Source organism: Ochotona princeps, chromosome 25 (assembly GCF_030435755.1).
Source record: "Ochotona princeps isolate mOchPri1 chromosome 25, mOchPri1.hap1, whole genome shotgun sequence".
Lineage (NCBI taxonomy): Eukaryota > Metazoa > Chordata > Mammalia > Lagomorpha > Ochotonidae > Ochotona > Ochotona princeps.
Window position 1 is genome coordinate 16,753,403 of NC_080856.1, and position 13,715 is coordinate 16,767,117.

The 13,715-nt window shown below is 42.0% G+C and overlaps 1 protein-coding gene across 1 annotated transcript in view; it reads left to right on the forward strand.

Annotated features, from left to right (window-relative positions):
- The window catches only part of COG5 (component of oligomeric golgi complex 5), a 254,069-nt gene that overhangs the window by 198,916 nt on the left and 41,438 nt on the right, over positions 1–13,715 (forward strand). The window contains exons 13-14 of the mRNA XM_004598593.4: positions 2,809–2,970; positions 5,169–5,268. Coding sequence (XP_004598650.2) covers positions 2,809–2,970; positions 5,169–5,268 — 262 coding nt within the window. The remainder of the gene's footprint in view (positions 1–2,808; positions 2,971–5,168; positions 5,269–13,715) is intronic.

Sequence of the window (13,715 nt, forward strand, 5' to 3'; positions counted from 1 at the left end):
GGAGCTGGATGGGAAGTGGAGCTGCCGGGATTAGAACCGGCGCCCATATGGGATCCTGGGGCTTTCAAGGAGAGGACTTCAGCCGCTAGGCCACGCCGCCAGGCCCCAGGCCTTAATTTTGAGCTTCAGGTCTCTTGATGTTAAGGTCTGTATAAATGCTTAATAGAAATAATTTATCTTTTTCTCTGTGATACTTGTATCATCTAAGGGCAAGATCCAGAGATACTCTAAATAGTGTTTTCTTAGTAAGACCTTTGAGAGGAAGGTGAATTAGACAAATCAGGATGCCGATGAGAGCACCTTGAAACAGGTGGCGAGCCTGGAGCTGCTGGGCTGCGGGAGAGTGCGGGGGGGAAGGGGTCTCTGGGCTGTCACCGGAAGATCTGAGCAAAGGCATTTGAGAGCCAAAGCGGCCACCCTCATGACTCCTTATGAAGGACTACACTATTGTAATAATATGGGGAACATCAGCAGGGACTGGGAATTTGGGGTGGGGGAATCCCAGACCCTATGGAATTATACCATAAAATTCAAAATTAATTCAAAAATTAAAAAATAAATAAAAAAAGAAAACCTACCACCCTTGTGGGTGAACAGAGCCCTGTTTGCTGGGCTTATCTGCTGCTTGTTGCTGTCATGTCTTCATTGTGCGGGGCGTACACTGCTCGGGGCATACACTGCGCGGGGTGTACACTGCCAGCTCTGCTCCTGGCGTGTGCCCCCGTCTTTGCTCTGCTTTCCTCATGGGAAGCGCTTTCCTGGGCAGTCCATGTGACCTGCTCCCCTTTCCCTTCAGCTCTTCTCAGTACGCCTCCCCTTGCCTTGTTCAATCCAGAATTGGCTATAAGAGTAAATTCTTCAGTAGTGTCTTTCTTATATGCTTTATTTTTTTCTTAACAGTTACCGCTATCATTTTCTACTTTTAATCCATTTGTATTATTTGTTTGTGTGTGTGTTGTTGTTGTTGTTGTTAGCATGAAGACAGGCTAACCACAAAGGACGTTTACCGAAACAGCACCTGTCAAATTATAACGATGTCTCTATGGGAACCAGTCCATGTCCCAGCTGCTGCACTTCAATCCAGCTCCCTGCTCAAGGCCAGTGATAGGGCCCCTGCCGTCCTCGCAGGAGACCCAGATGAACCTCCTGACCTTGGCTTTGCCTTACATTGACCCTTGTGGCCTTGAGGGAGTGAACCAGTGGATGGAAGGTCTTTGTTTTTCCTTTTCTCTGTAAATCTGCTTTTCCAATAAAAATAAATAAATCTTGGTGGGAAAAGAAAAGCTCCATGAGGAGGTGATGGTAAGGTCACCGTGTGAATCCTTCAGCTAAGGGTAGACCATAGGGGGTGCCCGAGACAGATGTAGATACTAGTTTTTCCATGTTCCCATTATGGCCTTTTCATCTTTGTCATAGGAACCTGAAAATTAGCACTTTACCTGCCCATTTCTTCACTCTTAATCTTGCTAACACTTAATAAAGTGCATGCATGCGTGATATTCTCAGTAAACATCTGGTAAGTGAGGTAATATTCAGGAAGTAGTGCCAGGTAGAGGTGGCTGGAGACGCAGGAGCCGAGAACGCTGTGTCCTCTAGGTCACGTCGGTCGGCCAGAGGGCGAGGGAGAAAGCCAGGCTTCCTGTGCAGGAAGAAGCAGCTCCGAGATTCTCAAGGTTAACATGGAAAATTAAGGGGGGATTGTTCCCTTTAAAAAACAAACAAAAAAGGACCTGATGGAAGAGCTGGCAGAGCGCTGTGAAGAAATGATGTGGGAGGAGAAGTAATTAATCATCAGGATAAGAGCATAGCGAGAGAAGAAGGAAGCAGATGGAATTCCTACTGATAGGCATTTGATAGTGATTGTCAAAAGAAAAATGTAAGAAATTTGTGCTGAGGATACAGATTGTTGACATTGGAAGGGTGAGGCAGAAAGAAGGGTTTAATAGCTTCCATTCTGTTTTGTGAAGAATATCATAAAACAGATCAGCTTCACATTCCCGTGGAGAGTATTTCTGTGATCACAAGGCTCCCCCAGGACCTTTTCCTTTTGCCTTCGTTTGAATAGTGAAAACGACTGGCAGCTTCCATCTGCACACTGCCTGTCAGCGGGGCGGGCGGGGGGATGGCAGCTGTGGAGGGATGGGGAGCGATGGATGGAGCCTCTGCAGGCCTGCGTGCCTCTTTGCTGTGTCTCTTGCCTGTTAAGCAGGATTCAGCCTCTGTTGGGATACGTAGAATGGTCCAGTGTTATTCTCTTTTTTTAAAAAAGATTTATTTATTTTTATTAGAAATCCAGATATACAGAGAGGAAGATCTTCCATCCGTTGATTCACTCCCCAAATGCTTGCAACGGCCAGAGCTGAGCCAATCTGAAGCCAGGAACCTGGAGTCCTCTTCTAGGTCTCCCACGCAGGTGCAGGTCCCGAGGCTTTGGGACGTCCTCTACTGCTTTTCCAGGCCACATGCAGGGAGCTGGATGGGAGGTGGGGCTGCTAGCATTAGAACAGCGTTTATATGGGATCCTGGTGCATGCAAGGTGAGGACTGTAGCCACTAGGCTACCGCGCCAGACCCTCCAGTGTTACTCTTTTTTTGTGTGAAGTGACAGACCATACAGTAGGTACTAGTGCAAATTACATTTATGGGTGAAACTCATAAGCTAACTGAAATAGTTATATATTTCTAAATATACTCCGTAATTTCTTTATTATAGAGTTCTGATGGGAGATGTACTTTAAGAGCTATTTATAGTCTGCTACAGTAGCATTCAATGTTGTAGAATTTACTGAAAATTTTTTTGTTCCCACAGTCCAGAAAAAGCTTTAAAAGACTCACTGCAACCCTATGAGGCTGCTTACCTGTCCAAGTCCTTGTCTCGACTCTTTGACCCCATCAACTTGGTTTTCCCCCCCGGTGGGCGTAATCCTCCTTCCTCTGATGAAATTGACAGCATCATTAAGACGATAGCAAGGTGAGTGTGTTTTATCTGACCCCATGCCATGCAGTGTTTGCCATATTCGTTAATACCGTGAGGTAGCAGTTCACATTTCATCTTTCTGGAATTATTGGAATAATAATTAGTTAGGCTTGCAGTTCAGTCAATTTTTCAGTGAATGAGTGCACACATAGTCAGCACTTGATATTTCAGTTAATAAGGCTATTTACATGTAGGCTTAAAGGAACCTAATCTGTATCATGTCAAAGAAAGTACACCTAGCTTTTGAGACCACTGTAAAGTCCTTATATTTCATAGGCAAGTGTGGTTAAAAATAATGTTACACGATGAGAAAGTAAAAACATAGGTGATAGTATTTTTTTCTCCTAAATCCAGAAGCCGGCTTGTGATAGAAACAGTATAATATTCCTGACAAGCCTGCTCGGGTTTTCTGTTTGGAGCTTGATAGCTGTGAAACTCTTAGAAGGGGAAGCAGGCCTGGTAAAGGTACCGGTGGATGCTGGCACAGTGCAGTTGTACTGTTGCCTTCAAATGTGTGTGTTTAAAAGTTACCCGAGTAGCCCAGCATGGTAGCCTGGTGGCTAAAATCCTCGCTTTGCATGCTCTGGGATCCCTTATGGGCACTGGTACTAATCCCAGCGACTCCACTTCCCATCCAACTCGCTTTTTGTGACCTGGGAAAGCAGTTGAGGATGACTCAAAGCCTAGGGACCCTGCACCTGGGTGGGAGACTTGGAAGAATCTGGCTCCTGGCTTCGGATTGGCTCAGCTCCAGCCATTGAGGCCACTTGGGAGTGAATAAGCAGACAGAAGATCTTCCTCTCTGTTTTTCCTGCTCTCTGTATATCTGACTTGCCAATAAAATTAAATTAATCTTTAAAAAAAAAGTTACCCAGATGAGTTTCCAGTTGAGATTACCTCAATTCCTGTTACAGCCAACAAGATGTCATGATAGTAGATCTGTACATTGGAGATGGACAATTTGGAAAGTAAAAACGGTGTCAGGCTAGTTTAGGGCCAAGATGTACAGCTGTCAGTTCTCGTTGATGACAAATTAGCAAATAGATGGTTTCTGAAAGACCCTGAAAGACACTTGCATAAGTTTATTGTCCGCTACAAACATACCTAGATATCTGTATGGCATATTGGTCTTTGTTATGTATTTATCCTGATTTTAGAAAGTCTTGACTCGAGACTATTGTTTCTATAACCTTACCCGATAAAAGTACACAAAAAACCGGAACACATTCCTACCTTGACCTTGATTTCTTTGACATGTTGTGTGAATATTGAAGTCGCATCTCCCGTCTGTCTCTGGCTTGACAGTGCTGTCATCAACTGCAATCCGAAGTTTGAAGAAACGTCCTTTTGCTGGTATTAATTTATAAGGTTTAGAAATGGACCTGAAGAAAATCATGTGTTCACACTGTAGAGAAAAGAACATTTTTATAACACATGATATGCACTAGTATTGTTTTATACTTTTCTACTTCTTTTTTTTAAAAAAATCTAGTTCTATTTCCCTACTTATGACAACACCAACTATTCCTACTTTCTGCCTATATATGGAAATTCATATCATTTTTAACTCCTAGGAGTCTTTGTATGGTTTTTGTAAGATGCCATTTTTTGAAGCCCGTGTTAAAATAAAAAATATGAATAACAGAAATACTTTAAAAATCCAAAGTTTTAAATTTTCAAATTATAAGCCTTTATGCTTTAGATATATTTTCAAAGTGCCCCTGAACAAAATAGCATGAATGGATCTAATTTCTAAAGAAACTGAGTGGAAATAGCATGTGTAATTTGTATTTTTAGCTTATGTCCCTCCCAGGTCATCATTTCCATTCAGAGCACTCATTTCCTTGCAGATGTCTAAGATGTACAATGCCTCTAATTGCACTTGTCAGTGCTACCCAGAACAGGACTTTAAAAATCTGTACACAATTTACTCTCAATCACAGACTGAAACTACATGTAGCATGTTTGTATTAATGAGAAGCTGATCATTACCAAAACCATGTCCAAGCATTTTTTTTTATTATTACTGTTAAATGTAGGGAAAGAATGTAACACCACAACCAAGTTTTTGGAAACAGTCATTAAAACCTTTAAAAAGATTCTCAGTGTGTTTATGAGGCTTAGATTTATATGTTGCTCTTTGCTGATGAACCGTGTTGCTAATAATTCAAACCTGTTTTCATTTTCTCTAGTGAGCTAAATGTAGCTGCTGTTGATGCAAACCTCACATTAGCTGTGTCAAAAAATGTGGCAAAGACCATCCAGTTATATGGTGTGAAATCAGAGCAGCTTGTAAGTAGTATTCCTTATGTGTGAATTTTGTTTGAAATTACTAATTTTCAGTTACCCCCTAACTATCATCATAACAGATGAGATCATCTTTGTTTATTTGCTTTACTTTGTATACAGGTTGTTCTGCTGGGTTTTCTGGTGATTTTTAGGGAGGTTTGGAGACAGGCTAAATTCATGGAATTTACATAAAATGATCTTTGGACATTTCATTACCATAATTGAAAGACTCATTTAGAAAGAGTACCTACTTTCTGTTCCAGCAGATGGCCAGATTTTTTGCGTGCTAACATGATGCTTTTTTTCATTCAGTTCTTGTAATACTGACAAATGATTTTAGAAGTATCTTTTTGTTAACTTTGTTAACCTTGTTTGTTTATTGAAGACTGGCCATACATTGACATAGAAACCCTGTAGATAATTAGATGGCTAGTGTTTCTTGTAAACTGTAAATGCTTTGCTATGTCTGTTACTTTTTAAAAACATGGTTTATGGCTGTAAATAAAATAGTGCTATACATTTATGAATTATATTGCTGTAAATAGTATGTCTAGAAAGGTATAGCATAAATATTGAAAATGTCCAGAAAAAAAAATCTGTGTGAAGTGGTCCCCTCAGAGGACAATGGTATAAGAAAAAGCCAGTGTGTGTGTCTGTAGCAAATAGTTTGCTCTAGGGATGGTGGGAGCAGTGGTAATGATGATGTGACTTTAATGAAAGTAAAAATGGCAAAAGACTGACAAAACCAAAATGTTTCAACATGTTTGAGTTGATACTGTAAATCCAATCGTCTGGCTCTAAATTACCCAGAATTACTGAACCTACCAGGCCGCTGGCTAACTGAAAGTCGTCTTCAACCTTCGTTTTACTGTCTGTGGAATACCTAAGCATATAATACTCCAAAACGCATAGTAGACTGTAGTTGATTACCGACTCATGACTTAGGAACATTTTAGTGTTGATGTTTATTTCTTGGCAGCTGAAGAGAGTACTTTCTGCCTTTCTGTGTTCTTACATATGGCATGTTTTGTTCTTTAAATCTTTCTGTGATCCTCATCCTTGAAAATAGTTTCACTTTGCAGGTTCAGCACTGTTGCATAGTCAGTTAAGCTTCCTGTGCAGCACTGGAATACCATGCAAGGATGCCCCTATTGCTGCACTTTCCATCCAGTCCCTGCCTGCTGATGGGCCTGGGACAACGGCAGGAGGTGGCCCAAGAGCTTGGGCCCCTGCCACCCGCATGGGAGACCGGATGAACTTTCTGGCTCCTGCCTTCAGCCTGGCCTGGCTCTGGCTGTTGCAGTCACTTGGGGAGTGAACCAGCAAATACATACTGTCTTTGCCCTCTCTCCCTCTTGCTCTATAATTCTTTCAAATAAATAAGTAATATTTTCTTAGAAATATTGTCACTGCAAACAGTTAGAAGAAAATAGTATAGGAAAAACTTGAAACAAAAGTTTTAGCATTCTCTGTTAGTGGAAATGTTGGCTTGACATTTGATATAAAAACTGCATCTATAAATGGAAAATTATTTTCTAGGTGAAAAATTGAGACCTCTGACGGAAATCAGATTTTTTTTTTTAAAGATTTACTCATTTTTTATTACAGCCAGATATACAGAGAGGAGGAGAGACAGAGAGGAAGATCTTGCGTCCGATGATTCACTCCCCAAGTGAGCCGCAACGGGCGGATGCGCGCCGATCCGAAGCCGGGAACCTGGAACCTCTTCCGGGTCTCCCACGCGGGTGCAGGGTCCCAATGCATTGGGCCGTCCTCAACTGCTTTCCCAGGCCACAAGCAGGGAGCTGGATGGGAAGTGGAGCTGCTGGGATTAGAACCGGCGTCCATATGGGATCCCGGGGCTTTCAAGGCAAGGACTTTAGCCACTAGGCCATGCCGCCGGGCCCCAGAAATCAGATTGTTAATGGTGTATTCAAGCAGTGAGTTAAAATGAGGGCTGTACTTTTTCAGATTTGTTCGAAAGGCATTGTAACAGAAGAGTGAGGCACAGACAAAGGAACTGTCCAGCCACTGATTCACATCCCAGGCAGCCAGAACAGCTGGGCTTGGCCAGTCTGGAACCACTGCCACAAGGAGGCCAGGCACTTGGGTCACCATCTGTTGCTTTCCATACATATTACCAGAGAAAGCAAGGCATCTGAGCCTCAAGCCAGCACTCTGAGATGGAATGCCATTGATGTAACAGCTTAACCGGCTGTGCCACGGCACTCACTAAAAGCTAGAAGTGTAAAGGCAAGCATTCTTCAGAAAGAGTGACTTGGGAATATAAACTGAAATACGGAAAGAACAACTTTTTAGAAGCTTGTATTTCCCTAAAGATTGTAAAAGTCTTATGATTGCCAGAACATTTCAGTATAACTATAATTCGCAAGAGGAGATAAGCTCATAAAAGAATTTTCCACTTTGACTTTATTATTCTGAAGTGTAGTAGGTTATAAAATATAAATCGTGTAAAATACATACATATATTTCAGTTTTTTCTTTTGTTGCATATGTATTTTTTCCCTAAGGTCATTCAGTTTTTGACCATGAAATGTGTGTGGCTTACAAATCTAAATTTCTATAGTAAGATGTCTTTACATCATTTTTTTTCTGACTCTGAAGTGGCTCCAAAAAGTCTGCTTTTGGGGCTGATGTGTGGCTCTGCAGGTTAAGCTCTGCTTCTGCTCCAGCTCCCAGGCGGTGCACCTGGGAAGCAGCTGGTGATGGCCTGAGAACTTGAGCCCTTGCCCCCCACATGGGGGACCTTAATGCACTCGAGGCTTCCACTGGCCCATCCCAGGCTGCTGTGCTGCTCTGGGGAATGATGCAGCGAAGGGAACAACTCTCTAAACATATCTTTTGTATCTCTTCCTCTCGCTGACTCTGCCTTTCAAATAAATAAAAAAAAAATCTTTTAAAAAATGTCTACTTTTTAAGGAGAAGGTAGGAAAATAAAAATAACTGCCATTATCAAACAGTTGCAAGGAATCAGAGATTGTGCCAAGTCATTGCATGTACTATCTCACTCCACAGGTCCTATCAGGTGATGGCGGTAACATCAGAGCAGAATGTGGGTGTTATTGAGAAGGATCATGACCAGTCAAGGGGACTAAAGCCAGCGTGAGAGCTAGCTGTTGTGCAAGAGACCAGACTCCAAAACAAAGTTTAAAGCTCTTTATTTCTGTCCTATATCTTAGATATAAACAGAACATCTTTTTCATTATCTAAATGGGTTTAAGCGATATTGTTCTGTGGTTCATTCATCTTACAAATGACAGAGATCTGTGTCTATTATTTTATTCTCTATAATATATTTTATTTAGGTTTATTATAGTTTAAGTGTGGCAGTCTTTTTTTAAGTTTTTTTTTTTTTTATTAAAAAAGATTAACAGAAGGAGAGACAAAGCTCTTCCATCCACTGGTTCACTCCCCAAGTGGCTTCAGTGGCCGCAGCTAAGCCAACCTGGAGCCAGGAACTTGGAGGTTCCTCCGGTCTCCCACACGGGTGCACAGTCCCCAGGCTTTGAGCCGTCCTCTACTACTTTTCCAGGCCACAGCAGGGAGCTGGAAGGGAAGTGGAACAATAAGGACATAAACTGGTGCCCATATAGGATCCCAGTTTATGCAAGGTGAAGACTTTAGCCACTAGGCTATCATGCTGGGCCCAACCTTGGTAATTTAATGGAATTAGTTAGTATGGTTTAATACTTTAGTTAGCACACCATTAGCTAGATGATTTCGTAGTTTAGTTTCAATAATTCAGAGATTAAATGTTGAGTTCATACATGTGAGTTCTAAGCAATAGGATTTGCTTCCTTTCAATTTGGTGTATGTCCTAGGAATATTGGTTTTTAGAAGCTCTTTTATGCAGATGAGATCAATGTGCTTTTAGACTTTCTTGATTTAAAAATTCCTATTTGTCAAAAATCATAAGCTTATATTTAATTTATTAGAATTTTATGTTCAAAATGCCCAACTGTTGATATATTAATCATATCAATAATTTATTAAACTGAACAGATTGTTTACTGGTGATTTATTTGTATATTTTGAAATGTTGTCTTTAGAAAAAACTGTCACCTGACCTCACAGTGGAAAGTTTGAATCAATGTTTCCCATGTCGGTGCTGTGCCGATCAGAGGCAGGGAACCTGAAACCTCTTCCAGTCTCCCAGATGGGTGCAGGGTCCCAAGGCTTTGGACCGTCCTCGAATGCCTCCCTAGACCACAAGCAGTGAGCTAGATGGAAAGTGGAACAGCCAGGACATGAACTGGCACCCATATGGGATGCTGGTACTTGCAGGGTGAGGATATACCCATTGAGCCATCTTGCCAGGCCCTAAATGGAGCTTTTAATTCTGCTTGATTCAAGGCAGTGTTAATTACATCCTGTGTACTTCAGAATTATTCCATCTGAAATGCTTGGAACCTGAGGTACTTCTAACTTTGAAGTTTTTTTCGGGTTTGGCAATATTTGCATTGTTTACACAGGTCAGGCATCCCTACACTGAGCATCTAAAAGTGCCACAGGCTTTTTGCAACATTTTTGACTGTGGAGTTTCACACTCGGGATACTCAGCTGGTATTTCTGAGTGCAGTCTGGGAGAAAGCGCTGTCAGAGGTTAGTCAAGCTTAGGTTGTCATCCAGTGGATAGAAGATCTTTATCTCTCCTCCTTGTATATCTGCCTTTTCAATAAGAGTAAATAAATCCTAAAAAAAAAAAAACAAAAAAAAAAAACAGGTATTTGGATCAGAAATGGAGCTACCAGGTCTGAAACTTCACTGTTATGTAAGATGCTAACATGGCAAGCATTGGCTTAACTTGCTGCAGCATGATGTTAGCCCCACAAAATTAATTTCTAAGCTTCGTGATGAGCAGCTGCTCTCAGATAGATTGTTTATACATACATACATGTATGTGTGTATACACACTTTTTCCCTGTTTGAACATGATAAACAACTGTTAACCTATAGAAAGACATCTGGAATTCAGTTATCACTTTTTAATCAGAAGGACTTTAAATCATAAGCAAAGAATTGCTTACTATAACAGATGATAATGTATGTAAGATTGTAAATCACACAGATTGCTATAGAATCTTACTGATTAACTTACAGCCGTGCTGGTTGGATGGATTTTAATTATTGCATATCATTGAGATAACATGCTTTCATTTCTTTTTGAAATTCAGTCTATATTATACTCAGTATAAATAAAAGGAGTCTTTATTCTTTGTACTTTATGCATATATGATGACTATGTTAATGTTGGTCATGGTTCTAATTATTGGAACATGGGGCAGCTCAGTATATCTGATGCAGAGCAGTTATTTTTTTTGAGGAATTAGCAACAGGCAGACTGTGGCTACACTTTGTGAACGAGGCCAGCTGCTGCTGAGGAGCCAGTGATTGGCTGTGGGTAGATGGAAGTTCCATCTGCAGCTCCGAGCCTGTAGGCCTTCTGAAGTCTTGATTAAGTGCTCTATTCTTAGCACATGTTGTTTGCCATCCCTGTCCCCTGCAGTGGCAGGTGGAGATTGGGACTGGATAGGACAGGAGCATGGAGGGTCTGGAGGAGGTCATTGGTAAAGTGAGGCGATGAAATGGCTGTGTCGGAGTCCGAGCAACGCAGCATTGGCTCAGAAAGCTGCATTTGTTCCTGTGCGCTGTTGTGGCTCGTCTCCCCTATAAACAAGACAGGATTCTGCTGCTGCGTTTGATGGTTGTGTTAACTGTCCAAGAGGGAATCATCTCACACTGTCATCTCTTTGGCTGTAGACTGATGTTAGGGATAAGTCTGAGTTGAAGATGTAATGTTAACACTGAATCTACCCTAGAGCGGACTGTCCTCGTTTTGCAAATGGCTGTGGAGTGAAGCCTCGTTGTTGCTGCTCTGCACGTAGTCAAGGATTTGATAAACTTAGCAGTAAAATACGGCTAAGGACCATGATAGAAATAAATGCGTCTTTTGAATTTCTGGAACTGTTGTAATGTTTACAGCCACATGCTTTAGTACGCTCTAGACTCCCAGCTTTTCCTTGGTTAGCCTTAGGTTCCCACTTTACAACTAACTAAACCAGGATGACTGGAGACTTTGAGAAAGTGACCAAAAAGAAAACGCTTCATCCTTAAGAACAAGGGAAGCATTAATAAAATTACCAAAAAGTGAGATTTTTTTTAAAAAGGTTATTATTTGTTTTTATTGCAAAGTCTGATATACAGAGAAGAGGAGAGACAAAGAGGAAGCTCTTCCGTGCAATGATTAACTCCCCATGTGACCGCAATGGCTGCAGCTGAGCCGATCCAAAGGCAGGAGCTCTTCTGGGTCTCCCACATGGGTACAGGGTCCCAAGACTTTGGGCCGTCCTCGACTGCTTTCCCAGGCCACAAGCAGGTTGCTGGATGGGAAGCAGGGCCGCCAGGGTTAGAACCGGCACCCATACAGGATCCTGGCATTTGCAAGGCATGGACTTTAGCCACTAGGCCCCTGTGCCGGGTCCCAAAATGTAAGATATTTTTAATGAAAATACTGATATCTTCAGCAATATGAAAAGGATTAATAAAATCACCAAAGCTTAAACAAAAGGAAAGCACACATTTATTATTATTATTACTATTGGAAAGTCAGACTTACAGAGAGAAGGAGAGAAAAATCTTCCATCTACTGGTTCACTCCCCAAGTGGCCACATGGCCAGAGTTGAGCCAGTCTGAAGCCAGGAGCCTCTTTCAGGTCTCCCACGCAGGTGCAGGGTCCCAAGGTTTTAGGCCGTCTTCCACTGCTTTCCCAGGCCACAAGCAGGGAGCTGGAAGGGAAGTGGAGCATCTGGCAATACAAACCAGTACCCATATGGGGTCCTGGCCTGTGTAAGGTAAGGACTGTATCCACTAGGCTACCACACTGGGCCTGCATTTGTTTGTTTGTTTGTTTTTAATTTATTTAGTTTTTTTGAAAGTTCCACAGAGAGATGGAAAGAAAGAGAAAGTGAGATTTTCTGTTTACTGAATCACCCCGCACAAACCACAATCGCCAGGGTTGGGCCAGGTGAACACCAAGAGCCTAGAGCTTCGTCTTGGGTCTCCCAGATGACGACAGTCACCCAAAGATGTGGGTCTTTTTGTTTGTTTGTTTGTTTTGCTGCTTTCCCGGGTGCATTGGCAGAGTGCTGAATTGGAAATGGAGCAGCTGGGACTGGAACCAGTGCCAATATAGGATACCAGTGTCACAGGCAATCCCTTCACCCATTATGTATGCCACAAGGCTAGCCCCAGGGAACATGCTCCATAATCTTTATAAACTCAGGGAATTGTGATATATGTTGTAGATTTTCTTAAATAGCTTTTCTGATGCTTTTAACACTGCCAAAAATTATTTTAAATTATCCTGGGCTTTTAGCTAGATTGATGAGCTAAGATGTGAGGAATTGCTGTGTAAATATATTTGTTTGTCCTTTGCCATATATCTAGAAATATACCCTAAATACAAAATGCTCTGTATGTTATAATAAATGATATTAATTATTCTTACTTTCCTTAATCTGAAGTATGCAATCTATAATGAACGCATTTGTTAGGGAAATAAATAAGCTATTTTTGTCTGTGTCACAGATTAGTCATTCAAAAAGTGCCTTACAGAGATTTTTTTTTTTTAATAATCTTACTTAGTTGATTAGGGTACAAAGGGTCAAGGGCTACAGGAAAGTTGTTTCCACACTAATATCATCATTTTTCCCCCTGTATCTGAGGTCAGGGGAGAAACAGAGGGAGAAGCCCCACCCAGCCTCCCACCCATCCCAAGTCCCCTATGTCTCCTCAAGCATGCTCCAAGGGTGCTGCTCAAAGAATTTTGATAATTCAACAGTTCTGAATAGCTGCCAATCTCGCTATTCCAATTGCGGTGAAATCTATTCAGAATCCACTGGCTAACATAGTCTTTTCATGGTTGGGGTTCTGAGATCAACAGTTCAGTTGGCGGGATCTCCAAAGAAACTTTGTCTGAGGTGATCCCAGACCTGATTCTTGTGTGTGCTTGCCAGTACGGGGTCCGGCACAGTCCATCGCCCCAGTCAGCTTACGCACATGCTGGTTGTTGCAATTGCTGGGTCATTTCTGTTTCCAGCTCTGTCTTCCATGCGAACCAATGGGTGTTGCAGCCCAGCCCAATCCTGCCCACTTCACACTCAGCCCTCACGCACACCAGAGAGGGCTGCAGCCTGGTTGGGGCGATTCCCCATAACCCCCCCACAGGCCTGCTCCCTACCCTGGTTCCCATGCATGCCAGTATGTACCGCTGATTTGTTCAGTCTGTCCTACATCCCATCTAGCTCTCATACATGTCAATGGGCATTAAAGCCTAGTTCAACCCAACCAGCCCTGCTATCCAGCCCGCACACATACTGGCAGGATTATTTTTTATTAAGCTCTTCAAAGAAATTTCATTTTTTCATAT